Source organism: Sorex araneus, chromosome X, assembly GCF_027595985.1.
Source record: "Sorex araneus isolate mSorAra2 chromosome X, mSorAra2.pri, whole genome shotgun sequence".
Taxonomy (NCBI): domain Eukaryota; kingdom Metazoa; phylum Chordata; class Mammalia; order Eulipotyphla; family Soricidae; genus Sorex; species Sorex araneus.
In genome coordinates this window covers 199761775-199789757 of record NC_073313.1, presented here as the reverse complement: position 1 = coordinate 199789757, position 27983 = coordinate 199761775, and the positions used below count along the sequence as shown (strand labels likewise).

Here is a 27983-nt window from a genome sequence, read left to right as displayed (position 1 = left end):
GGTGCCTGCTTGAGCAAATCGATGAGCAACGGGATGACAGCGACAGTGACAGTGATCATAGTGTAACTCTTTGGTATATTAACCACCTGTTCTAGAATTAAACTCTAGTTATACGTGGTTGAATTTGTATTCAAATTTTAAGGTAAAATATCCCGATCATAAACTATGCTGACTCTCTCCAGGTGTGAGACATCTTTCCAAATAACTTACATGTACTTATGTTCAACACTCACATTTTATGCACTAAAACAAGTGAAGAAACTATGGAAATTAAGAAATTGAGCAATTTGACAAAGTGTCAGGGTGAATAATCAAATTCATTTCTGTTCTATAACCTTTTTTTTCTAAACTGCTTATACTATGTTTTATCAATTGCTCCGAAAGACATTGCTAGTTTGGTTAGGTCAGGAGTAAAATAGAGGATGGTCATGTTTGATTATTGGTAAATGCTATTTTCTGCCAAGTTTATGGACATGAAGATCATCATTTTTGGATAGTATGGTTCATTTGTGATGATAAGTTTACAAAATATGGGGCTGGAGCGATAGCACAGCGGGTAGGGCGTTTGCCTTGCACGCGGCCGACCCGGGTTCAATTCCCAGCATCCCATATGGTCCCCTGAGCACCGCCAGGGAGTGATTCCTGAGTGCAGAGCCAGGAGTAACCCCTGTGCACCGCCAGGTGTGACCCAAAAAGCAAAAAAACAAAACAAAACAAAATATGACATAAGTTAACAAAAGTGATAAACATAGTAAAATGTTATAGCATCTAGTACTATTTCTAGTAGTTGATACAGTATAGATATAGTGTAGATATATTACTAGACTAGAATATGTGCAGAACTGTACCAATAAGAATTGACAGTTGCTTCCAGAGTATTTGTAGACTAGTTGGTTGTTTATCTATATTTTTTTCTGCTCAGCTACTGCAGGCTTGCTTTTCCTTCTCATTATAATCAAAGAGATTAAAGGATTTTAAAGGAGTTAAGGAAGACCAATTATTATTAATAAACTTTCAGCTGCATTGGCTTGAAGTAAATTGGCTGGGCTTTTAAGTAATATTTATTAAATGATATGTATGGGACACATCATAGATGATTTAAACACCAATTTTAAACTAAATTACTTGTATAATAATTTTTAAAGAAATTTCTATCTAATGGGTAGGGCGTTTGCCTTGCACACAGCCCCAGGTTTGATTCCTCCATCCCTCTTGATGAGCCCAGTAAGCTACCGAGAGTATCTCACCTGCATGGTAGAGCCTGGAAAGCTACCCATGGCGTATTCGATATGCCAAAAACAGTAACAACAAGTATCATAATGGAGACGTTACTGGTGCCTGCTCAAGCAATTTGATGAGCAATAGGATGATAGAGATACAGTGATTAACCACCTATTAATTATAGGTGACAAATAATAACTAATTATTCTTTCATTGAAATAACCATGCTGACAAATCTTGTTTTGTCAGCCAACAAGAATTTTAACAACTTAAGTTACAATGATTCTTTGGCTTACATATCACTGCAAAAGTTTACCAGAAAGGCAATAAAGTTAAGGTGTAAACTCTATACATTTTATTATCCTCTCCTCTGGTTTAGAGCAACATTTCCTGTTTCAAAAGGAACAGGAAAATTCATTTTGACTAATAAGCCAAATGAATCTTATAGTGTTCTAGAAAATATTTAACAGAAAAAAAGAAAAAAATCTAATTAGCTGTGTTTGTCAGTCTTATGGTTTTTATCACAGCCAGTTTCATGTTACAAGAAAAGATATATATATATGTATATATATATTGTTTTGTATATACATATATTATGGTATCACTGTCATCCCTTTGTTCATTGATTTGCTCCAGCGGGGGCCAGTAATCTCTCCATCCTAGCCCTGAGATTTAGCAGCCTCTCTTTACTTATCTTTCCAACGGTGCCCCATTGGAGGCTCTTTCAGGGTCAGGGGAATGAGACCCATCATTGTTACTGTTTTTGGCATATTGAGTACGCTACTTGGAGCTTGCCAGGCTCTGCCATGCGGGCAGGATACTCTTGGTAGCTTGCAAGTTTCTCCGAGAGAAGAACTAGACAATAAGAGACCGAGCAGCCATGAATGTGGCCACGCTTTCATTGAGCATTTCAGCTGGAGCTTTGCTTTATAGTCTCTGGATCTTGGCCGCTAATGGGATTACACGGCAGCTGGGGGCAGTCCTTGGGTGTGACTGCCTAGCTACTGAAAAAAGGGGGAACTGGGTGGAGGAGGCCCAGTCCTTATCTGAGCAGGCTTGGAGATCTCAGCCCCAGGTCCCACACACCTGGGTTCCTCTGCCAGTTCCTTCATGCATGAGGCTTGTCTGAGTGTGTGGAGATTGGCCTTGAGCATGGCTGTGGCTGTGTTCCGGAGGTCTTCAGCTGCCAGAGCTCTGCTCTAGGCAGTGAGGGAAACTCAACCCACTCCCCTCCGAGGGGCCACAGGTGAAGACAGCTAGGCATGGGGGCAGGAGACTATACAAGCTAGTGATTAACTTTAGCAAGCTGCCACCAGCATAGTCACTGGATATTCCTCACAATTTACCCAGGTGAATCAGTTTAGTTGACTTCTCCGGAACTATGTCAGTTTTTTAAAAATGTGGTTTTTGACCCCACTTGACTTTTTTCAGGTCTTTTCGTTCAGGGATCACTCCTTGCAGCACTTGGGGGACAATATGAGGCGCTTGGGAGTGAACCTGGATTAACTGTGTGCAAGGCAAGCACCTAACTCACTTTACAAAGTCTTCTGTCCAAGAAAGTCAATGTTTATTTGAGAATATTATTGTTATACCTATTTAATGGTTCTATTTAAATGCAAATACCAGCAATCTTTAGGAATATTTTATTCTTTAGTATATTGTATTTTAGAATGCAGGACTAAAGCCCATTTTCAGTCCATCACTTTGGTTAGGTATATTCTCTTGTGCTTGTTAAAAGCAGCTGCGCATATGACATGGCAAGTATTTGGGATATCAAAGTTTTCCATTTGTCACTGGAGTAGGTCTACATTTGGATGCATTCTGGAAGCACTGATGTGAAGCATGCTTGTGAGAAATCCCTGCAGAGTTTTACAGTGAAGTTCTATAGGGATAAGGGAATTTAAAAATACCATGACTAGCTGGCTTTGACTCATGTAATAAAGAACGATAGTATGTGGAAATAATTAGAAACCCACCCAAACATTTGGAAACTATAGGTATGAGATAATAGCCTATATCTACTATCTCTCACAAATCCCTAATCTCTCATATTTCCTAAGGCATTTAGGAACTTTACCTGGAGTTTAGTTAAATCATAAGGCTGCTGAAAGGTCATAAAGGGCAGGACTGGGGCTAGAGGTGGAGAAATAGTTACTGGATAAATCACTAAAAGAACAAAGCACAGTCATAAATCTTGGCTTGAGATGAAGAAGATTTAGATAGAGATTTTTTAGATGTGGATCATTAAAGTAAGAGCTAACATCTGGAAACTCTTTTTGCTTAAATAAATTTTTATCAAAATAACATTGTAGCATAATGTTTTATAAGTTTCAGGTGTGCATCATCATAAATCAACATCTGTATATACTATATTAAGTCTGCCACTATGGCAACTTTTTTTTTTTTTGGTGAGAAAAGAGAGCAAACAACCAAGCACTGCTTAAGTAATAACTGAAAAATGGAAAAAAGTGAATAATCGTGGAAAAGGCATTGAATATAGTACCTGGGTGGAAACCTTGATTTCTGATAGAAGTGGAAGAAGAAGCAAGGTTAAAAAAAAAAAAACAGAGGAAAAGAAGTCAATCAAGACCTGTGAAACTGAAATTAAATTTTTACAAGGTAGTAAAATTTGGTAAGATATAACCCAGAGGCAACTGGGAAGTCAGGACTCTATGAAACATACAAATGGTTGCTTAATGCACTTTGCAGATAAATGTGAAATGGGAATAAAAACTAATCTAATTGTTCAACAATGTGGTGCAGATGATGAAATCTAAACACTTAATTTGTATAAAGAGTATGGTATTAAGATGACTGCCTTGATTACTGTGAAGAGTATGACATGTTTGAATGAGTCTGACAGAGAAAAAGAACTGTGCTCTGTAATTTAGAAATCTAAAGCTAGTTATTTCTTTTAGGGACTTGCACTTTATTCAACTTTCTCTATTTTTGGAATATCAACACCACCAAGAATAAAAGACATGCTTGAATCACCAAAATAGAATTGGTTGTTTTCTACAGCCTAAATGAAAATATTTCTCAACATATGTACTTCACAGTTGTTTAATTGCTAAGAAGTAATTTCACTATCACTATCATATCATCACTATCATCCTCTTGTTCATCGATTTCCTCGCCATTAAGGCCCCATGGTGGGGCTGGAGCGATAGCACAGTGGGTAGGGTGTTTGCCTTGCATGCGGTGGACCTAGGTTTAATCCCCAACATCCCATATGGTCCTCTGAGGACTGCCAGGAGTAATTCCTGAGTGCAAAGCCAGGAGTAACCCCTGTGCATCACCAAGTGAGATCCAAAAAGAAAAAAAAAAAGACCCTATGGGAGAAGGTACCATTGTACAAAAGAATTTCAATTTGGAATATAGAAACATATCTTGGAAAGGCATGGAAGCACAGCGGAAAGAGAAAGTTCTTATATATAAGAACTTCATAATATAAGAAATGTATGTATGAAAAATAGATATTTAAAATAAATATTATACTAAATGTGACACTTCTAGAATTAGAGTGAAATTTTTGGATAACTAATGTTTTTTGATTGCTGATTGATTTTAAATAACCTTAGACAAGAACCCTCAATTAAGTTTATTCATTAAATGTATACATCCATTTATGTTACTGTTTTGGGTTATTTTGGTTTGGCTTGATTTGGGCTTACCTAGTGGTGCTCAGGGGACCATGCAGTTTCAGGGACTGAACCTGGGTCTCCTGCATACAGAGCATGTGCACTAATCCTCTGATGTATCGCACTAGTAGTACTGTGGCACTGTCATCCCATTATTCATTGATTTGCTTGAGTGGACACCAGTAATGTCTCCATTGTGAGACTTCTTTTTACTGTTTTTGGCAAATTGAATACGCCACGGGTAGCTTGCCAGGCTGTGTTGTGTGGGCAGGATACTCTCAGTAGTTTGCTGGGCTGTCCGAGAGGGATTAAGAAATTGAACCCGGGTTGGCCTTGTGCAAAGCAAACACCATACCTGCTGTGCTATCGCTCCAGTCCATCACACTAGTACATAATTTATATTTTCTTTTAATTTTTATGAAGACACTGTGATGTAAAAAGTTGTTCATAACAGAGATGTTTCAGGCATGCAATGTTCCAACGCCAATCCCACCACCAATATCACCCTGGGGAGGTTCTTTTCCACCCCCCAGTCTATCCCCTTGGCAGGCAAATAACAAATTTATTTTATATTACTCACTCCAACAAAACTTAAAGGAATGGCCAAAGGAATTATCAGAAAATACATCAATAAAAGTCAGTTTATGATGGTTGATTGCTAAGTGATTTTAACCAATATAAGTAAGACATTAATTAATTATTCAACATATATAAAATCCATTAGCAGACTAGGGATAAATATACCTTTTTTAATCTAGTCTTAGGCAATCATATACACTATTAGTGTGTGCCATACTCAATGCCACATGTTAGGAAGTTTGTCATGTCCTTTAGAGAATCTCTTTTAATGTTTCATTCAAAATGGGCTTAAAGGCTATTAATTCCCTAGACTATTGCCTGTCCATGAAGGTTTGTGTCATTCCTTCAAATCTGAGTGATACTCTAGCTGGATAGAGTATTCTTGGTGAGCTGTTCATTATGTTGAGTTTTGGCACTATCTCCTTCAGAGTTTCATTAGACAGATTTGCTGTTTATCTTATGGCTTTCCTTTGTATGTAAGTTCTTATTTTTTTTTATGTTGCTTCTTCCAGTAGTCTGTCTATCTTTGGATTTTGTCATTTTGAAAGCAATGTGTTTTGGAGTTTCCTAATTGAGTCTATTTTTGCTGGAACCCTTTGGGCCTCTTGGATCTTTCTTTGTGTAATATTCAATGTGGGAAATTCTTTTTTTTTTTTGGGTCACACCTGGCGATGCACAGGGGTTACTACTGGCTCTGCACTCAGGAATCACCCCTGGCGGTGCTCAGGGGACCATATGGGATGCTGGGAATCGAACCCGGGTCGGCCGCGTGCAAGGCAAACGCCCTGCCCGCTGTGCTATTGCTCCAGCCCCAATGTGGGAAATTGCAAATTCTTATAGATGATTTCTTCATTGTTTCTTCATAACATTTGCCTTTCTATTCTTCAGGGACTCCACTGATTGTTACATTGTTCCTCTTGAACTCATAATTTGTTCTATGGCATCACTTGTACCACTTGTCTTCCTGTTGATCTTCGATTTGCTTGAGCGGGCACCAGTACGTCTCCATTCGTCCCTGTCGCATGTTAGTGTAGCCCAATGGTATCTGCTTGCTCCAGGAACAGGAAGAGCCTCAAACTGTTCATTCTGGGTTTTCACGAAGAAGTCTGACCATCTTGTTGGTGGGCAGTCATGCTGTCTTTTGACATCCTGTGGAATCCAGTCATTAACAACTCTAGTCCAGTGGTCGTCTCTGAATTGCAATTATGTGACCGGACCATCTGACTTTTGATGCCTTGGCAAATGAGACAGAGTTCCTGATTCTTGACCTTCAAAGGAGGTTGGAACTCCAGATTCCTTCTCTCACTTGAGTGAAATGTGATACTCCAAGCATAGCTCTGTCCATTCATCTTTGGGAGACCCAAATAGTGTTCTCATCCTGTTTTCATAGGAGCCAGGTCTCTGAGGCATATGTTAGTGCAGGAAGAACGATGGATTCGAAAAGATGTGCCCGGAGCTGGAGGTTCTTTTTCCTCTTAACCACTTCTTTGTTGCTCTTGAAAGCCTTCCATGCTGGTCTCTTCCTCCTGTGCAGTTCTGGCACCAAGTTGTTCCTCATGTTGAGTTCTCGACCCAGGTACACATAGCTGCTGTATTTGAAGATGTTCGTTCCATTGAGAGCAAATGGAACGTCAGGGACTAGAAACCCAGACGACCCACCCTGTTCTATGGTATGCTGTTCATTTCTTTTCACTTCCACTTCCTGCTGTTTCCTAGAGGTTTCCATCTTCTCATCTTGGAACCTCAATCTTTTATTCAGCTTCTTTTATGCTGCTGTTCAGAACTTCTAAGACTTTTATATCACCTATCATATTCTTTATTTCTATCATTTCTGATTATAGTAGTTTTTTTCCATTTCGATTCATATTTTTATCACTACTTATGCTACTATTTATTTGGACTCATTGACTATTCTAATGATATTGTCACTAAAGACATTTTCTGAGGATTTACTAGTGTTTATGCCTTTGGTGATCTTATTTCACTTATTGAGCTTGGTGGATCTTTCTCGCTGGTTTTCTAGTGTTCTTGCTGTTATGGGGTAAGTCACTGTAGTTAAGCCCCCTGGAAAATGCTGACAGGATAGGCTGAGGTTGCTCAGTTTCTTCCCTGTCTGTCTTCAACAAATGATGGAAAGAATTACTGTGAGCAGTGTGCAATTTGTTGAGTAGATCTGTCACTTCAGGGGCTGTGGTGTGGGTTTGATTACATGACACAGCTTGGGTTTGGAGACTGTGGGGACTAGGCAGAAGGGGTTCTTGCCTTCTATTCAGGATCAGGCCCAGTGATGTCAGTCATAGGCCAGCCTCACCTGGATAGTGGAGCAGCGGCAAGTCAGGCCATAATACTTTATAAGGGATGAAAATTAATATAAGATTTAAAAAGAATAGTGCAGTGGCATAGAGTACCAGCATTAAGAGTGTATAATCACGAGTCTAAATCCTTAGTGTTTCTCATGCAATAGATGAGATTCTGGCAGTTCTGTTATCTAAGATTTCTGTCGTCACAAGCGATTTTCAGCTGCCAGGTATGTGGAAACATCACCAAAAAAGGGTTGCAATGCAGGTGACCATAACAACTGAATGGATGTGCAAGTGCCGTGGTCAGAAGTATGACATCTGGTGAGCCTATGAATGAGCATCATGGTGACCATAACCGAAACCTGTTGGTCTCTAGTCAGAGTGTGAATCCGGTGAGCATGCGTACAAACATCACAACTAAAGGAATGCAAAACCTGGTGAGTACTGAGGTTGAGCCACAACCTGACTTGTGGCTGGCCTCCACCACTACAGCTAAAATGTGTGGGCACAACAGTCAGAGAAACCTCAATCTACCACAACGACTATATAACAGCATGAAGTGGGAGGAGAGAGGAAATTAAATGTTTTTTCATAGCGAATTGATATAATAGAAGAATCACAATTATATATCTAAGTGTTCCTTCATAAATTCTCTTTAGGTTTTTAATGAACTCATTCACATTGTTGCAATCTCTTATTAGTTTTATATGTAACACAGGATATATAGTTCTCAGTTTGTAAATACTTTGAGTGTAGTATGGCTAAGACGAGATCACCTTATTATCTTTTTTGCTCAGTATTCATTTGGAAGCATAACTTCCTGGCTTTGATATATATCCTCACCAAACTGTATGTTTTCATTTATCAATGACAAACCATGATGTGACACCCACTCAGATGATTGCCTTTCAAACTTTCAACACTAAGCACAGTGAAAAATTAAATAATAATAGGAAATTTTTGCATGGGTTTGTGAAAAAAAAATTGTCATTGAATACAAATTAGAGTATCAAAATATATCACAGCATGACACAGAGAAGGGATTCTGGAGGTGTGTGGCTTCCTCAAATATCAATTGCATCTTTAATGTACTTCAAAGTTCACCGTAATAGATCTTCTGGTTCTAGAAGTATAGATCCCCAGCTCTTCAAAACCACAACTCCCCTGTTGTGCAGATGAAAATGTGGCATGCACATAAATTCCAAAATACAAAAACCAACCAATCAAACAAAACCCAAACAAATTCTACTAGATACTAGATCTAGGGCTCTGAAGCATACATCACACCTGTGTTGGTTTTTTTTTTTTACAATAAAAATTAAAGTTATAGGTAATGCAAGGGTTCTTAGGGTTTTCAGCTAACATTTATATATAGTGACTTGAATTACCCTAAAAATATTACTTTGTCATTAGATATTAATGGGGAAGTGTTTGCTATGTATCACCAGGTTGGACTAATACAGGTGCAATGTTTCTAGGAGATGGAAGTCATTTTCTTGAGTTGTGTTTTTCTTCATTAATTTCTAATGGAACCCAGCAATAGATTTCTTCATCTGGACATCCCCGAGATTTTTCAGTAACTGAAAATCTTCTCAAAATCAGTTTTGTCAAAAAGTGACTTAATTAGCCTATCTCTTTTCTCCTCAATCTCCAGAATTTCTTGTCTTATCCTTGTCACAGAGAAAAATGAAACCACCCACAATCCATTACTCTCTGATTATCTCCCCTAATCTCACCTACTACTAGCTCTCTCTTGGACTACTGTAATTATCTCTTAACTGTCTAACTCCACCTACCATAGATTCCCACATCACAACATTGATGCTCCAGGCACAAAAATTCTCACATCATAGCATGGGTTTGATTATAACATCCCTATCACCCCATTCTATGCTGAAAACTCTCAGATGACTTCTTAGGATAAAGAGGAAAAATCATCATGTCATTTTAAAAGCACATTCACTTTCTGTTTCTTCACTCATATCACTGCTTAGTTCACACCAGCCTTTGTAAGTTCACTAAGCTTCTTCTCTCCACAAGGCAGTTCTGACTCTTTCTGCTGCTTGAACCAACCTTGCATATCCTTTTGCCAATTTATTTATTCATATTTCAGGTCAATGCTGTTTTTTTAAGCTTCTTTGTTTGTTCTGTGGTGCTATAATCAAACTCAGGACCATACACAAACAGGGCAAGTACTCTCCTACAGAGCCAAGTCCCCACTCTCATCACTTCTTTGTGGAATATGTGTGATCTGTTAGATGGCATCAACTCCCAGATAGATATCATCACCGTCCATTGCAACTCTCCATTGTAGTCTTTGGAGACTGGGATTTTATTTCACTTGACACAAGATAAACATCTTTGTTCTCTATTACTATGTAAGTTCAGGAGAGAATGGACCACATCTAATTTTCAATCTAATTAGACTCAACTTAAGTGTAGGTTTTAATGTCCTATAAATTACACAACAAATATTTACAGAATGAATTAAACTTGCCAGGTTAAATTTTTCACATTACTTCCATTAAAAAAAGGAAGAGGTCACAGGGCTGGGCTGGGGAGACAGAGTACTTTCCTTGCACATAAGTGACCAAGTGTGACCCCTAGTACCAAGTATCATCCTCTGAGTCCCTCCAGGAATTATTCTTGAATGCAGAGCCAGGAGTAAGCACTGCTGGGTGTGATTCAAAATGCATTGGGCAGAGGGAGATGAGGAAGTCACAATAGGTAGTCTGTTGTGTAAATTACACTAATAAAGCATACATATAATGCATTAACTCAGGTTGAAGAGCTAAGCAGGCTTTGTAAGTGAGAGTCCTAAATTCAGTCCTAGGTACCACATGCTTCCCCCAGCACCAGAATGTAAGACTTAGAAAGAAATGAATGTCTAATAATGGGTTTTGTTTTTTACCTTTAGTTTTAAAGAGTTCAGTTTTTCCTCTCGGAGGTGTTCTCTCAACATCTCCCGGTGCAGTCTCTCCTGCTCTCGGGCGAATTCACCCAGAGTATACTGGCGTACACTGTTGTGTCGGCTGGACATGCCCAGGGTACTGCCTCCTTGACTGGGCACACTCGTGAAGCCTTGCCTTCTGGTGAAGTAATACACAGTGACACAACTAAAATGCACATTTTTGGTCCTCAGGCGCTTCTCCCTTTTGAGGATGGAGGAAGCTGAAAGAGAAAGAAAAAAATCAGTAATTACCCAAGGCAGTCATTTTCAAGTGAGGCAAAAGATTAGAAAATAAGGCATGAGGATTCTAAATCTATAGTGAACCTTTTGTGGTTAAGAGATACTTCAAAGTGTTATATGCCAGAGCTAACATAGTTTCCAACATCTTGTCTTAAATCTTTTAAAATACTTCTATACCAGTAACCTGAGCAAACTTTCAGGAAAGTTGCCATTAACCTATGACTCAGTGACAGAATTAATTTTAACATACTCTGAATTATCATTTTACTATTTTCAGAGGAGTTGTAAGGTGGTATACTTAAAGAACATAATACAAACTATAACCATTATACTTTGGATATTATTTAGATATGGTGGGTCACTGTCACTGTCATCCCGTTGTTCATCGATTTGCTCGAGCAGGCACCAGTAATATCTCCACTGTGAGACTTTGTTGTTACTGTTTTTTTGGCATATCGAATACACCATGGGCAGCTTGCCAGGCTCTGCCGAGTGGGTGAGATATTCTCGGAAGCTTGCCGGGATTTCCGAGAGGGGCGGAGGAACTAAACCCAGGTTGACTGCGTGCAAGGCAAATGCCTTATCCACTGTGTTAACGCTCCAGCCCACGGTGGGTACTTGAAAAAAAAAAAAAAAGAAAAGTTCTTTGGTACTCTTTATTTCCATGTAGAATTCCTACATTTGATCCCTAGCATTTCATTGTACTCCTTCCAACAAAGAAACTCTTGTTTGTTTATGAATACTGGAAAGTTACAAAAAGCAATCAAAAACACAAAAAATGACTCAACATTGGTACCTAGGCAGTTAGATATTTTTTTTTAGAATCAAAATCTAACAAAGTATTCATTTGATCTCATTAAATAACAATTCAGATTTGGATTTTAATTTATCTATACATTTAAATAATTGAAAATATCATGAGGTATATGGAAATCTTATTAGTTACTAGGGTTTCAAGACCAGGTCACCATGGAAGTTTGACATACATGGTTTCATTGAAAGACAGAGAGACACATTACAATGGAGAACTTTTCAAATTGTATGGCATAAAAACATCATATACCCAAACCCTTTTAATTTCCACTGAAGTAACCTAGACATGAAGAATCCTTTTCTCAATGCAGATAGTGACAGAGCTACAGCCACTACTATGCCATATTATATGAGAATTTGCCATTGGGAAGGAAGGTATACTGAATAAAACTTAAAGGTATAGAATCATGTAGTTTTAGAGCGAATTCTGTCTCTTCCTCTATAAATATGCTAAAGTTCTAACCCTTAATACCCTGAATACAATTTTATTAAGAAATAAGATTTTTGTAAAGGTAATCAATTTAAGGTGCAGCCATTAGTGTATCCCTAAAACAATAGAATTATCAATATAAAAAGGGAAAATTTGGACAGCTATTTGAAAGTGATGATATAAAGAGAGAGAGGGAGAAAGTTGTGTAGATTGGAATGATGTTAAGAAAAGCCAAAAATTATCTGGGAATCCCAGAAGAGAAAAATGAAGAAAATATCCTTCCCCTATAGGCATCAGAGGAAGATTGGCTCTCTCAACTCTGATTTCAATGTTCTAGTATCCAGACTAAGACAAGAGATTTCTGTTGTTCTTAGTTAATTACTTTGTTCTGGCAGTCCTAGAATTGAATATACAGACTCAAGTAGAAAAATAGAAACAAAGAACTGAGATGAAGTCTTTGGGTGGCAAAAATAAACTAAGCTAACATTTGTGAAATGTTCCCAAGTACTGGTCTCTGTAAAAAACTTTTTCATATACAATTTCATCTTATCCTTATAACTCCCTGGGCTCTACCTAATTTTTTTTTCAGTTTGAGGAAACCAAAATCAATCTAAAGTGAAATAATGATGGTAAAATTATTATATAATGAATGGTGAAAAGGATTCTCAGTTCCTGGCCCAAGAGGAACCAGCCATCATAGAAGAAAACTGAGGCCACTCTAAGAGACTTGAACAAGGATGGCAGTTGGTACTTACTTCTGTTGGTTATCAGGTGATAATGACTACAAATACGGTTCTGCTCTGGAAGACTGTATTAGCATTGAAAGAAATGTAACCATAATATCTCTTTGGATTTATTTCACTTCTCCTAAGAGGAGTCAAGTTCCTTTGTCTCAACCCCACTTTCTTAAAACTGTCAAGCCAAGGTTAGTGAGGCTTCTGTGATTTATCAATAAATAAAAAACAAGGATCTGGGCTGGAGAGATTGTACAGAGATTAAGGATATGCATCACCTGGTTCAATCCATGGTACCAAAGGATCTCCTGAATGCAGCCCTGAAGGATGTTTTGCACCTCCAAAGTGGCCAGAAAATCCATGGCACTGCATTGAACCACTGATCTTGTTGGATTAGTGCTGGAGGTGCTTCAGATCTCTTGAGCTCTGTCTGGGAAGCCCCCAAACAAAACCACAGACCTACCACGTGCCAAACATTTTGCAGATGGTTGGCTATCTTTGCAAAACAAACCGGTCAACGCCCCCCATCCCCCCAAAAAAAATCCCCTACTGCATTCCTATTTCCTTTGATAAACTCAGAATGAACAGATTTTGCAAAAATCTTTTTATACAAAGATTATAAAGTAAGAAAAACATTACATTTAGGCAATAATTTAGCTTTCCCAAGGTTCCCTCTTGTTATATTTCTTCAGAAGAGATGCCAAAAAACAACTGCTTTCAAGCATGTACATACTTTTCCCATTTATTTATGTAGTCTTCACAGTAACATACTTACACTCTCAGCAGTATTTTAAAAATTTGATCAAAAAATTTAAATTTGCTACCACAACAGCTAATTAGAGAGAGAAAACAGAAGGGAATGCCTTGCCACAGTGGCAGGGTAGGGTGGGGGGGAGATGGGATTGGGGAGGGTGGGAGGGACACTGGGTTTACGGGTGGTGGAGAATGGGCACTGGTGAAGGGATGGGTTCCCAAACTTTGTATGAGGGAAGTATAAGCACAAAAGTGTATAAATCTGTAACTGTAAAAAAAAAAAAAAATTTAAATTTGCTCCATAATTATGTCTAAATCATCTCAAAATAAGGGATATTTAAAAATGTGAAAGGTCACCATAGAAAGCAAAATGCTAATCATCTGCTCAATAATTTGTTGTGCTATCTGACAACCTCTACCTTATAGCAGACTAGAGCCTCTGGCTTGGGGTGATAACCTCCAAATGTTTTTCACTCTTGATAGTATAAAAAAATAGTATCTTTGAGATAAGATCTCTTATATTCATTGATAACAGCTTTTAGAGCACTCCTTTATAAAGTAGCTATCATAAATACCAGACATTGCTATGAATTATTTAATTTTTAATCTTTACCTTAAAATTTTGTTCCCCTTCCCTTTGTTATGATTGCAAAAACCAGGGATCATATGTGACTTGCCTGTGGTACTCACACTTAGGCACAGTGCTCTTTAGAGGTTGAAAGCTTTATTTACTGTGCATGTGCACACACATAAGCACAAACACACACACACACGTTTGCTGTGGGGGTTAGACTCATAATGTGTCCTGATAATGGTTGTAGTGCTTATTAGAGATCATATTCCTAGTGACGGTCACCCATTTTGCCAGTCTTGCGAATTATTTTGACATGATCCATGGTGTACTAGCCCCGACATTCTTACAATTGTGGGTTGTGACTCCACCTGGGGTCATACAACTGAGTGTGGGAGCTGCAAAAGGTTTGGATCACACAACATCCAAATATTAATTCAGAATCACACACATAATGAACCCAGGTCTTTCTGGTAGTGCTGCATATCTCAAATGAAAATGCACTGTGAGTGGAAAATGCTCCAACTCTGCTCTAGACAAATTTCCTTTCTAAAAATTTAGCTTTTGGGCCTGTGTTTTTAATTATAGAAAGAATTCCTCAACTTTCTGAATGAATTATTACACTGAGCAATAATTCATTCAGAATCAACCCCACAAAAGAGGTGGGGGACGATTTTCAAAGGTTTTGAAGATGAGTGTCGGGGCAGAGTGTAGGAGCCTCTTGCTGGGCTCTGAATATGGCTGACACTGCTGGTGTGTAGGAGAAGCCCTGCTCCTACCACCCACAGCGACTATAATCCAAACACGTGCTTATGCTTGTTTTGGCATTTACACAGTATAAATAGCACCGGAGAAAGAATGTCCAACGGTCGATGGAATATGTTTAAAAGGAAGGGTTTAAAAACACTATAGAAACAGCCTGATGGTGGCATATTTTAAGTACCTATTTCCTGAACTTAGGGGGCTCTCACATTTGTCTTCTGGTGATTGAATTGGAGTGCAAGAATGGGCCTTTATGGGGTATCTCTTGCCTGCAGGCCCAAATTTGACTAACATCACAAAATAAAATCAGGCGCAAAATAATCTGTGTTGTTCAAGCCTGGGAAAAATAGAATAAATTCACTTAGTACATCTGCCTTAGGGACTCTGAACTTCCCCTAATGTACCTACCTAGTTATCTGCGCCTTTTGCAGAATGACTGAACTCCACTTTCTATCTCTGTGAGTTCAATGTTCACTTTACCGCCAGTCAAAGGTCAAGAGCAGGAAAAAAGGAGGTAAAAGTGGCTTTCATAACTGCTTTGAAAAATAGTCTCTTTCACACATGATCCTAATTTTTAGTGTCTTCTAGCTCCTTTTATCCTTTCACAGTTATTACCCTGAAGCAAAAGTAAATGCAGCAATGCCATATTTTCTGACTAGGAAACAGCTGCAGAGAATACCACTATGGTTAACACACTAGGGAATATTGGTGTTAATATAAAATGATCGCATAAAATGGAGACAATGTTTATCTTTGCAAATGAAAGGAACACCACAGAGTCATTGACAATGGCTATGTGCCGAAGCTACCTATCGCAAGATAGGTGCTTTGGAAAATGAAAGTAGAAGATAATTGAAAAATTGAGTAATTCATAATGCAAGAATAAAGAAGTAAGTGGATAAAATAATATGTACTATACCATGTTAAAAATAGGGTGGGAGGGGCGAGTTAAAAGTGGATGTTCAGGACTGGGAATATGACTCAAGTGGTATAGTGGTGGAGGCTGATTTCCATCTCTGGCACTGCATGATACCCCCTAATTCCCTTGTGAGCACTATTTGGGTAGCAATTGTAGCTCTTAAGCACCAAATTGCCAAGCCCACATCAACAGATTGAGCATCGTTGGGAGTCGACCTTCCCACGCATCTGGGTGTGGCTTCTATTTTAAATAACGGAAAGCAAAACCTGAGAATCAGATGGGGTGTTTCTAAGAGCAGAGCTCAGAGAAGACAGGCATTCTGCTCCCATAGAGGAGATGAGTATGTCAAAATATCACATTTGAATCATATTAGGCTCTAAGAAAATTTAACTGGCTTTGCTTTATTACCACACTCATAAATCACTCTATTCATACACCTACACAGACTATCTATTGGATTCATCAATTGGAATTCATGCTGAAGACAAATGAGCTGCAGACTTAAACTTCAGCTATCTGTGAATGTGGTTGGTATGTGTCATTCTGTCGGAGTTTCATTCTCTGCATGTGCAAAGGCCATCATGTATCTGGGCCTATAAAATTGAAGACTAGACTCTGGATCACTGATTCTAACACAATGCAGTCATTTTGGAGCTAATGCTTGAGCAATATGCTTGTCACCCTCTTAAGGCACACTTGTCCCTATTGATGTCAGCCACTATCAGTGGAGTTCTGATAGCTGAAAAGGTAGAAAGCAATAAACAGAATTTTGTATTTTGCCATGAAATTGGACAAAGAGGCTGAAAATTCATGGTCCAGTCTAATGTTAAACAGGAATAAAATTTTGTACCAATGCAAATAGACCTTGGGAAAACGATGGCAAAAAAAAATATGTCAGAGAAAGATGAATGGTAGGCATGACATTACCACTGAGCCACATCCCTGGCAAGAATTGTACCTCAAGTAATATGCAACATAGTGACTGTAGTCAATAATACTGCATTGCATATCTTAAAGTTGCTTAACCAGTAGGTTTGTAAGTTTTCATCATTACAGAAAAATTGTAGCTAAGTATTTAACTATGGCCAACCTAATTATGATAATTATCCCTTTGCAATATATATAAATATAAAATTATTTTGTTGTATATTTAAAATGAACATAATGTCACATATCAATCATACCACAATAAAAACAGGAAACTATACCACAGATCTATAATTTATAACATATATTAAATTTGTAATTTAATAAATTAAGCATATCGGCTATCTTCTTCATTATTATAGCACTGTAGCATCATCGTCCCGTTGTTCATTGATTTGCTTGGGCGGGCACTAGTAACGTCTCCATTGTGAGACTTGTTACTGCTTTTGGCATATCAAATACACCACAGGTAGCTTGCCAGGCTCTGCTGTGCAAGAGGGATACTCTCGGGAACTTGCCAGGTTCTCCAAGAGGGACAGAGGAATCGAACCTGGGTAGGCTACGTGCAAGGCAAATGCCCTACCCGCTGTGCTATTACTCCAGTTATTATTCTTAATAATTCTTATTTTAGCAATTATTAATTCTACAATTTGGGTATAAAATCAATATTATACTTCTCTTGCACTGGACGACAGTGCTATACTTCTCTCTTACATACAGTGCTCAAAAAAAAAATCAGATGATTTGTGTCCTGAATTTATTTTTCAATTATTTGTGAGAAATTTGGTAGAAGCAGAATGATAATGCAAAAACTAACCTGTCTTTTTCTGGTAAGCCAGGGCAACCAAAATTTGTTTTAGGACCTGGGATATGTTCAAAGAACTGAAGTACGTGCTTTGTATACAAGAGTCCATATTTTATCAGCCAGTACTCTATGCTCCACCTCCCCAAACACTGCCCAGAATGCACCCTCGAAACAAAAAAAAAACTGGTGTTTTTAAATCATACAATCCAAATGAATCAAGAGTTCTGAAAATGTGCATTTATTGCCATGTGAAGAACATATCAAGGTTAAATCAGTTATAAAGTAATGAAGCCTCAAACAAACTAGTATCACCAGAAAATATTTGGTATAGAAATTATCACAACATCTTAGATGTTAATTTCCAATGGTTAGAGCTATTAATATTAAAACTGCTCTTCATCTTTGTAAGTGATTTATACAAATTTTCTGTTATCATATTTTCGATTGTCTACAACTTGACACAATTGTTATGGTTGGTTCTGCTCAATTAGGGTATCCCTCACATGGTCTCAAATCTTAACCACAAGGAGTATTTAAAATCAATCTAAAGGTCTGGAGATAGTACAGTAAGCAGGGCACTTGCCTTGCACATGACTGACCAGGTTTAATCTTGGGCACCACATAGGGTCCCCCCCCAAAGAACCAGTGGGCCCTGGGCACAGTCAGATGTGTGCCCCCCACCAATAGAAAAGAGACTTAAATAAACAAAGTAAAATTAATCTAACAATTAGGAAATATAGAAGTTTGTTTAAGAATGAATCTTTGCTATCAAAAGAGATCCTTTCCTAATTATCCTCTTGTATTTCTCAAATTCTTAGTCCTCATATTTTCTTGAATATATTTGCCCTGGTCATATCTTTGGAGACTTTACTTAAAGTATGTAGTGCATGGCAGTGAATCACACAAGAAGCAAAATTAACCCATGATAAGGAAATGTTTGCTTTTTTTCTCCCTACTCCCTTTCTTCTTTTCTTTCACTGTTTAGGAGTAATGATCAGAGAACACACACACACACACACACACACACACACACACCACACAACACACATACACTGGTTTGATCAAACTTGTCATTGTTGTGCCTGTTGGCAATTCTGGCAGTGTGAGTCCTAGTCAAAGTATTCCCGAATCTTCTTTAGTTCTTTAGTTCCGCTCCCACCCCCTGTTTTTTTTTTTTTTTTTTTTTGCTGTGGCGGTTGCACACGTTGGTTCTGTTGCAGTTTTGTGCTGGGGATCTCAGATCGCAGAGTTGGCACAAACAACAGAGCTGTTGAGGCTGTGATCAGCATGTGTGATCAGCACATATTGTAGCACTAAGGATAAACTTGCAGTTTTATGCCTGCAAGCCAGGTGCATTAAACTACTCAGACTACAAGGATACATCTTGGTGCATGGATGAATGCGAGGCAAAATTAAAGTTTCATTGGTAATATTTTCTTTCTAACCATGAACAAAATCCAAACTACCTTTAAGTATGATGTGATATAAGTATTATGAGATATAAAACCTTGCATAAGTAAAATATAGGTCCATTAGCTATTACCAATGTCATGTCAAATCAATATCTATTGATTATTATTTTATCTTATTTTCAGCAAGTTATTTTATATTTATGAAGAATAACAAACATACATTTAAATGAAGACTATCCTGAACATTGGAATTATCGTGAAGATTATACTGAACATTGGAAATATCAGAGGTAATGTTAGGATATATCAAATACTTTGGAATTGAATGCTTTGTATTTCTAAGAAGATAATCAGATGGCAACAGAGGCAGAAAATGTAAGAATATGTCTGTGTTCCTGCTTGCAAACCAATCTCACGTGCTGGGGGAAAAAGCAAGTGGGATGGAAAAGAGATCACTAAGTAAATAATGGTTGGAGGTTTCGCTCGGGATGGTACATGCATGCTGAAAGTAGGCTATAGACCAAATATGATGACTGCTTAGTCCATATACTGCATAACATTTTGGAGCATAACACCCAAAAGGAGAAGAGAGTAAGAGGGAATGAGTCTGCCACAGAGGCAAGGGCTGGGAAGGGATGGGGGTGGTGGAGGGACACTGGGAACACGGGTGGTGGAGAGTGGGCACTGGTGGAGGGAAGGGTACTTTAACATTGTTTGACTGAAACCTAATCACAAAAATTTGTAAGTCTTTAAAAAAATTAAAAAAAATAAAATTAAAAAATAAATTAACCTTAGGAAAATATAAACATGATTGACTACTGGGAAGAAAAAAATGTGTGTTCATCCAATAGCAAATTAGGGACTTCTTTTTCTTTACTACTGATTTTATTACTACAAAAGTAATTACTCAAAAATAAAAATCCAAGAAAAGCATCTCCCTTTTACTGTGATGCTGGTAATACCAAGTCCACGTCTGCATTTGACTCTAGTATGAATGATGGTTCTAAATGCTTTAAAACAGCTCATTCTTTCTCAAGTCCCTAAATTCCACTTATTGTCATCTTAAACTAACCAACCAACTTACATACTAGTAAGGCAGCAGCCTGCACCATATTAAATATGATTAACATATATAAAACCAATAAGTATTCTGACCTTAGTCTTTCTGCAGAATTTGGAACGGGATTTATAATTCATAGACAAGATGAGACATACTTTCCAGTCTAATATTAAGTCAAAAATATTCACAATGGATTTCACTGGAGGCTAATAACATCTTTCATGCTTCGCTTTGACTGAGAAAAAATAAGCCAACTTAAAACCCTTTTGTTTAAATCATTAATTTACAAAATCAAAACACTCCCTCTCATATAAAATTGAAATATTAAATATTGCACCAAGATATGTACAAGGATATCCAAGGCTTGAAATGAAAACGATAATAGCACAAATCTAAATAAATAAGATGACCCCTGAGGCTGGATGACTAGAGCTTTGTTTAGGATCATGAACATGCAGGTCACGTCGCCAACCATTCAGTGTGCGGCTGCATCCACACAAGCAAGCCAGCGCAGCACGCAGCGAACAGCTCTTTCCCCAGTCTCTCCTGACGGCGATAACCCAGGCTGCTCAGCACATGGCAAGCTGAATTTGCCATTAGAAGAGTGGCTAAATAGTATAATCATCTATTTGCAATTTCCAGATTGGCGGGGGTGGGGGATGGGTGAGGGGGCGGAGGCGAACCATGCAGGATTTTGATGTAAGCTCAGAAAGCTGCACAGGAAAATCAAGTGTAAACCTTGACCTTCCACTTTCAATGTCACAGATAATTTAAATGATTGACTTAAAAGGACTGATTATTTTTTTAGAACCAGCTCTTTTTTATGCACACTTTTCTATTGATGACATAGAAATGGCCCTGCTTCCCCACCCCCACCCAATCTTATGCGTAATAAAAATAAGGCCATTTTGTTCTCCTACTTGTTAAGAGAAAAAACAAATATTGCATTTTAAAGTTACAAGCTTAAAATCAAAGTACTGAAAGAGCAAAAATTAAGCAAAGGAAAAGAAATGATCATTTTGTTTGTATGAAATTGACTTAGCACTGACTCTGCTGTTCATGTACAGAGATCCAAAAGGTGAAACTCTAAAAAGTGAACATCTGGAAAGTGAAGGGTTTGCAAGAGGCTCTGACATCAACCCCAAACACAATTCTGTGCGGGCTGAAGAATGTTAAGCTCAAACAAGTTTACATGGCAGGTTTAATGTCAGATTTTAATCCTAGAATTTTATTGTCTGGCATTCAATTGTTTGACAAGCAGTCTTCCTTCTGGTTCAATTGTATCTTTATATCACATAAAGTTTATGAATGAAAATACTTATGGAAAATGTTCAAAACAATGAGGTAACATTCAAGAAATTTTCTGAATCGGCACTGTTCCCACTTCTGCCCAAAGCAAACAGGAAGTTGTGATTTTTTTTCCTGCTGTTCCATACACTCAGCTAGTGCTCTCACATTATTACTGCTAACAATCACTTTATAGAATTTTGGTCATTATCAGTTCTTTTCTCTATTTATACTATGTTTATCAGATATCATTAAGTTTCCAAGGAATTTAAAATCTATACAAAGTCCAAAATTATCTTTTACATAGGGAATATGAGGGCTGGTGCGATAGCCCAGCAGGTAGGGCATTTGCCTTGCACGTGGCTGACCTGGGTTTGATTGCTCCGCCCCTCTCGGAGAGCCCGGAAAGCTATGGAGAGTATCTCGCCCGCAGGGCAGAGCCTGGCAAGCTCTCTGTGGCATATTCGATATGCCAAAAACAGTAACAACAAGTCTCACAATGGAGACATTAGTGGTGCCCGCTAGAGCAACTTGATGAGCAATGGGATGACAGTGATACAGTGATACAGTGATAGGGAATACATTATTAATTGAGGCATTCATCTCAATTTTAAAGAATACTTCTCTACTGTAAGCATGTAATATTTCTAGTGAATTAAAAGGATACTACTCTTTCCTAATACCTGGAAAACATTAGTTGCTTAAAAAAACCTGGAATAGGAATAAAGAGATGGTACAGAAGCAGGCAGTCAACCCCAGTTTGATCCCTGGTACTGTATTATTTTTGCCAAGCACTGCTAGGAGTGATGTCTGAGTAGAGCCAGGAGTAAACCCAGAACACCACAGGGTTTGGTTCCAAAACCAGAAAAAAAAACAACCAAACATTTTCTGTTGAATAGTTAGTTGTAAGGGCTGATCACATGTTTCGCATGAGAGAAGACCAGGTTCAATCCTCAGCACCACATGGTCTCTTGTGCACTACAGGGAGTAGGTTCTTAGCACTACCAGGTATGGCATATAAACAAGCAAGCAAACAAAAATACCCCCCGCAAGGTAATCCATTAAAATGTGAATTATAATGTGTGCCAAGTTCCATTATAGAGATTACATTAGTGAACACTTACATTTCTCAGTTTCTCTTGAAAGATTTCAGATTTATATCATAAATAATTACTGTTTTAAAAGCTTTAAGAATCATAGATGAAAAGTTTTCCATATGCAGAAAACTCTTGGTGATCCTGCTAAACTAAATAAAAGCCATGTTCCCTTATTACAGTAGAAAATATATACCACTTACTTCCCAGCTCATTTCCTTAATCTCTCATATGTGCAATTAGACCCTAAATTGCATAGTAAGAAACAAATTTCACTGCTACTAAAGTGATAGTTATTTCTAAAACATATATACCTGTACACTCATTTTATTAAAAACACAACATGGATACCCTCTTAAAACCCTACTGTTTCTTACTAGTGGGAAAGAAATGTAGTTCTTAACCATAAATAATCGCAGTTCTGGCTGTAGTCCAAGGTGTAAGCATTTTCCTCTGCTGTCTCAGCAATTCTCCTGATGTCAAAGACACATTAAAATAAATGGGAACCATATGGCTCCGCAGCAGAATACCTGCACTCTTACAACCAGGAGGGCAATGCAATTTATTACCAGCATTGGAGAAATATTTGGGGGGACACGGAATATCTCAATGCAAAATAAATTGCATGAGGCAGGCCTTTGATTAAAATTCTCACACAATGACAGGAGACATTTGCTATTCTTCAAGTCAACTAACTGTTTTCCTGCCTCACATATTTTCTCAATAGCATCCTGTGTCTTTCCTGTTAGCAGGATTAAACTGCAGCTTTCATGAAATGTCACCTGCTCAAAGCCTTTGCTGCTCACTCTTTCATCTGACTGCACAATCTAGCTCATCGACTTTAATACATCGTGATCATCCAGAGCAGAACACCCCTTACCAACAACCACCACCACCACAATAACCAAACCAAAGCAGCGTCCTCAACAAGGGACTCAGTTCTGTTGCCCTTCAAAAGTCTTTCTGGAGAGCAAAACCAGGTCAAGAATATGTATTTGAACTTGGGAACTTCCTCGGGAAGGGCAGAATCTAGAAGCATGATTTCTGCGTTTATCAGAAATTCTAAGTAGCTTTCACTGTGTTTATCACAAATGAAAGTCCAAATAGTTTTTAAAAAGAAAGGGAATAAATCAATTAATACTTTATTTGCCCCAGCTTTGAAAAAATTTAAATTTACAGAAATTCTAGGACACAGACTGGAATTAAAGCAGAGACTAGGGGCTGGAGTTACTGAATATAGCAAGTGGGGTATTTTCTTGCACCACATAGCTGACCAGAATTAGATCCCCAGGACCACATGTAGTCCCTCAAGACTCGCTAGAAGTAATCTTTGAACACAGAGCCAGGAGTAAACCCTGAGACTTGAAGGTGCTGCCACCTCCCCCCTCCCCAAAAAATACAAAAGAAAAGACAATGAAAAAGGCTGAGAGAGTGACTGGGTAGTGACCTTGTTTCTGATTCTCAGTGAGTGGCTGGGTAGAGGTGCTCATGTCAAAGGCAGAAATAAAAGGTTAGTCTATGATTTTTCTCTACATGTGCATGTCTTTCAGTTTGAGCATTTGCTTTAAGTCTTCATCATCCATATACTGTTTTAATATTTTTAAAACTGTAAAGGAATTCCTTAGGCACAATATCTCTGATTGAACTATAATTCAAAATGTGCCAGACATACAATTGAGATAACTTAGATTGCTAGTTCTAGGGAGATTCTGGAGGGTGCAGGCGAGGACAGCTGCGGCTACATCAAGCTGTGTCCAGGGGCTACTCCTGGAAGTGCTCTGGGAAACATATGCAGTGCTGAGATGGAACCAGAGCGCCCTGCAGGCAAAGCACGTGCTCCAGCCTGTGGCACTGTGTCTCGGCCCAAAGGAAGTCTTTCTGAACCGCCAGGAGAAGCGGAGTGCTCTTTTCTCTGCCTTTCCAGAAGAGCTTCCCCTTGATGCTAATAGCAGAAGTGGGTGTTCAGCTCCCTCTGTTCTGTTAGAACCCAGAGAAGAAGGACTGAATCCTCCAGACGGAGGAAAGCGTAGCATAAGACACCCTGCTGGGACCCTAAGATTTCTGTGATAAGTGTCTATTAAATTACACTCATGAATAAATAACTGATCCATGGGATAAAAATTTAAATTTCCTGAATATATTTCCTTAGTTTTTTTAAAGGTTTTCATTTATTTGCCATTAGTTTGTAATATTAATATAAATTTTGTAGTACAGCTTCATAACTCTATATTATGTAAACCTCATTTTTCCCCTTCATTTTAAGCGATATTATTAGTCAGTTTGATCCTTAAAATTAGAGTCAATATTGCCTTCCTTCCATTATAATTTCTAGTAACAATTTTTCCTCAGTATTTTTCAGGAAAAAATAAAATATGTAGTAAAGAGAGGACACATCTTCTTTTTTTTTTATTAGTGAATCACCGTGATGTCCAGTTACAGACTTACAAGCTTTCATGCTTACATTTCAGTCATATAATGGTCAATTATCCATCCCTCTACCATTGCCCATTTTCCACCACCAATGGTCTCAGCATCCCTCTTACTCTGTTCCCCCTCTCCCCACCCCACCTCTGTGGCAGGCCTTTCCCTTTTGCTTTTTCTCTCCTTTTGGGTGTTGTGGTTTGCAATAGAGGTATTAAGTGGCCATCATGTTCGGTCTATAGTCTGCTTTCAGGGTGCAGAGAAAACATCATCTTATGTCTAAGGGTACACATAATTTTGAATTAGAAATCATTCTAGGCATGGGATGCGACTTAGGTTGGTCCTCAGAACTGCAGCAACAAGAAAATATAGAAACCATTAAAAGATTGCTATATTTTACATAAAACCTAAGATAGCAAGCAAATCTATAAATAAGCTATTAATAATGAACTTGTAAATCCATGCCTCTAAAGTTGGTAGGGGGAAAACTATCTGCATATACAAAATGATATTGAAAGAAAAAATTTGGCCAATAAAATATGACTGATACTTACCTCCAGCAAAACGTGACTGAAATTTCTGCTTTTATAATATGGTATAGAAGTTAGGTCTATACAAAGGTTCTTTTTCTTTTCTTGTGTGTGTGTTTTGGGTCATACCCGGTGAGGCACAGGGGTTACTCCTGGCTCTGCACTCAGGAATTATTCCTGGCAGTGCTCTGGGGAACATATGAGATGCTGGGAACTGAACCTGTGTTGGCCACGTGCAAGGCAAACACCCTACCCACTGTGCTACCACTCCAGCCCCAGGTTCTGCCTGTTTAAGTTTTAAATTGTTGTCTTAAAGCAGTGAATGTCCTGGAACAATAAAATGTTTTAATTTGTTCAAGGTTTTGTTCATTCCTGGTGAAGCTTAAAAGCATAGACATGATCTAAAGCATGATTACCATCTCTCTTGATGGTAATCATGAAAAGACTGAGTTAAAGGCCTTAGCTGATAAGATTATGAGACATGAGAAGAAATATACAAGAAGGATTTGAAATTTTTTAATTGAAATAATAATGAAAGGTAAACTTGAACAACAGAGGCTAAGATAGGAGTTGAGTTGAAGTAGAGGTTTACCATGTCTCGGACTGATTTTACCCTAAGCCAATATGTTATTCTGCTCATGTTTCCTTGTTGGGGCCAAAAGATATAAGACTCCTGGGTCAGAAACTACTACTTTATTATTTACAGCACAGCAAGCAGTATAGCCCTATATTTCTACTGCTGCTTCTTGTTCCCCAAGTTCTATAGGGGCAAAATGGAAGATCTATCACAGCGTAATAAACAAGAATTTGCGTTTTTTGTTTGTTTTTTGGGTCACACCAGGAAGTGCTCAAGGCTTACTCCTGACTCTGTGTTCAGGATCAATCCTGGTGGGACTTGGGAGACCAGGTGGATGCCTGTGTTTGATCCCAGGTTGATGTCATACAAGGTAAGTACTTTATCTTCTGGGCTATCACTCAACCCAACAAGTTTACTTTTTTGTAATTTTGGTTTTTTTTTTGGTTCTGTGGATCATGCCTAGCAATGCCTAGAGGTTACTCCTGACTTTTCACTCAGTAATTACTCCTGGAGGTGCTTGGAGGACCATATAGGGATAGAACCCGGGTTGGCTGTGTGCAAGGCAAATGCACTACCCACTGTACTATCGCTCTGGCCCCTCAAGTTTACATTTTTGTCCTAAAATGTGGCAGGAAATTATACTTAAATATTGTTTTTGTAAACACCAGACTGAGAAAGGCCCAGGAAAAGAGGAGTCAGAGAAGTGCATTCTTTCATCTTAGTAAAGATTTGTGGAATTTGAGTGTAAGGGATCTGTGGGCCAGTGACTTTCAATAGGTATAGAAATGTATATGGTCACAGATAATAATCAATACATAGTTGTTTAATTAAAGAATGGAATTTATTAACAGGTTTCTACTCATTTAATTCTTGCAAAATGACAACTTTATGTGCACATATATCATAACTACTGCAGTTTGTGAAAATAATATTCAGATAATATAGTGACAAATCTTTCCCTGCAGTCTACAAGCAAAAGTTTCCTAAAGAACATTTAATGGGGGCTGGAGCAATAGCATAGTGCGTAGGGCATTTGCCTTGCATATAGCCAACCTGGGTTCAATTCCCAGCATCCCATATAGTCCTCCAGGAGTAATCCCTGTGCATCGCTGGGTGTGACCCAAAAAGCTAAAAAAAAAAAAAAAAAAAAAAAACAAACACTTATTTTTTTCTTAATTACTCTATATACAGTTTTTTTCTCTTATGTCTCTTGCTAAACAACAGAATATTTTCTTTGCAAACATCTTGCAAAAGGAATTAATGTAAGGATCTTATTAGTTATAGCTCTACTATCATATTTCTATAAAGGGGGATATATATATTTTCTCAAGTAGCTTCCAGAAGCATAAAAAGCCTCAAAAGATATATTATTTCCTTTTTGTATGTTGCTCTTATGACATATAGGTTTCTTGTTCTGAGAATATTTTTCCAGGGACTAAAAAGATAGTACAGTGGGAATGATACTTATCTTACATGTGGCTGATCCAGGATCAATCCCTGACAACCATGTGGTCTCTCTAGACCTACTAGGAATGATCTTTGAAAGCAGACCCAGGAAGAAGCTCCCTACACTACCAGGTATGACCCAAAGACCAAAAGAAAAAAAAATTTTCCCCAAAGTAAAATGTAACCTCAGATTTGTACTGTATTAGAAAGAAGAGGAGGTGTTAAATGGTTTATTTTCCTTTTATATTTTAGGGATTTATATTTCATGGGAGACCAGAGAAAAAAACTGATTGAGTAAACTGTATCTTAAAACATCAAATTCAACTTCTCCAGTCTCTCAAAGGCATCACTTTTCAACATTTTTGTTTGTTTGTTTTATTTTGGAGCCACATCCAGCAGAGTTTATTTCTGGCTTTATGTCAGGGATCATTCCAGGGGGCCGGGGAGTGGTGGGGAGGCCAGGGGAGTATGTTGGGTTCGGGGTTTGAACCTGGTTTGGCCACATGCAAGG

At 38.2% G+C, this 27983-nt stretch overlaps 1 protein-coding gene across 4 annotated transcripts in view; it reads right to left on the bottom strand.

Moving 5' to 3' along the window:
* Positions 1 to 27983, bottom strand: part of CSRNP3 (cysteine and serine rich nuclear protein 3) — a 218588-nt gene that overhangs the window by 17287 nt on the left and 173318 nt on the right. For all 4 annotated transcript variants that reach the window (XM_055119997.1, XM_055119998.1, XM_004601121.2 and 1 more), the window contains one exon: positions 10653 to 10912. In XM_055119997.1, coding sequence (XP_054975972.1) covers positions 10653 to 10912 — 260 coding nt within the window. The remainder of the gene's footprint in view (positions 1 to 10652; positions 10913 to 27983) is intronic.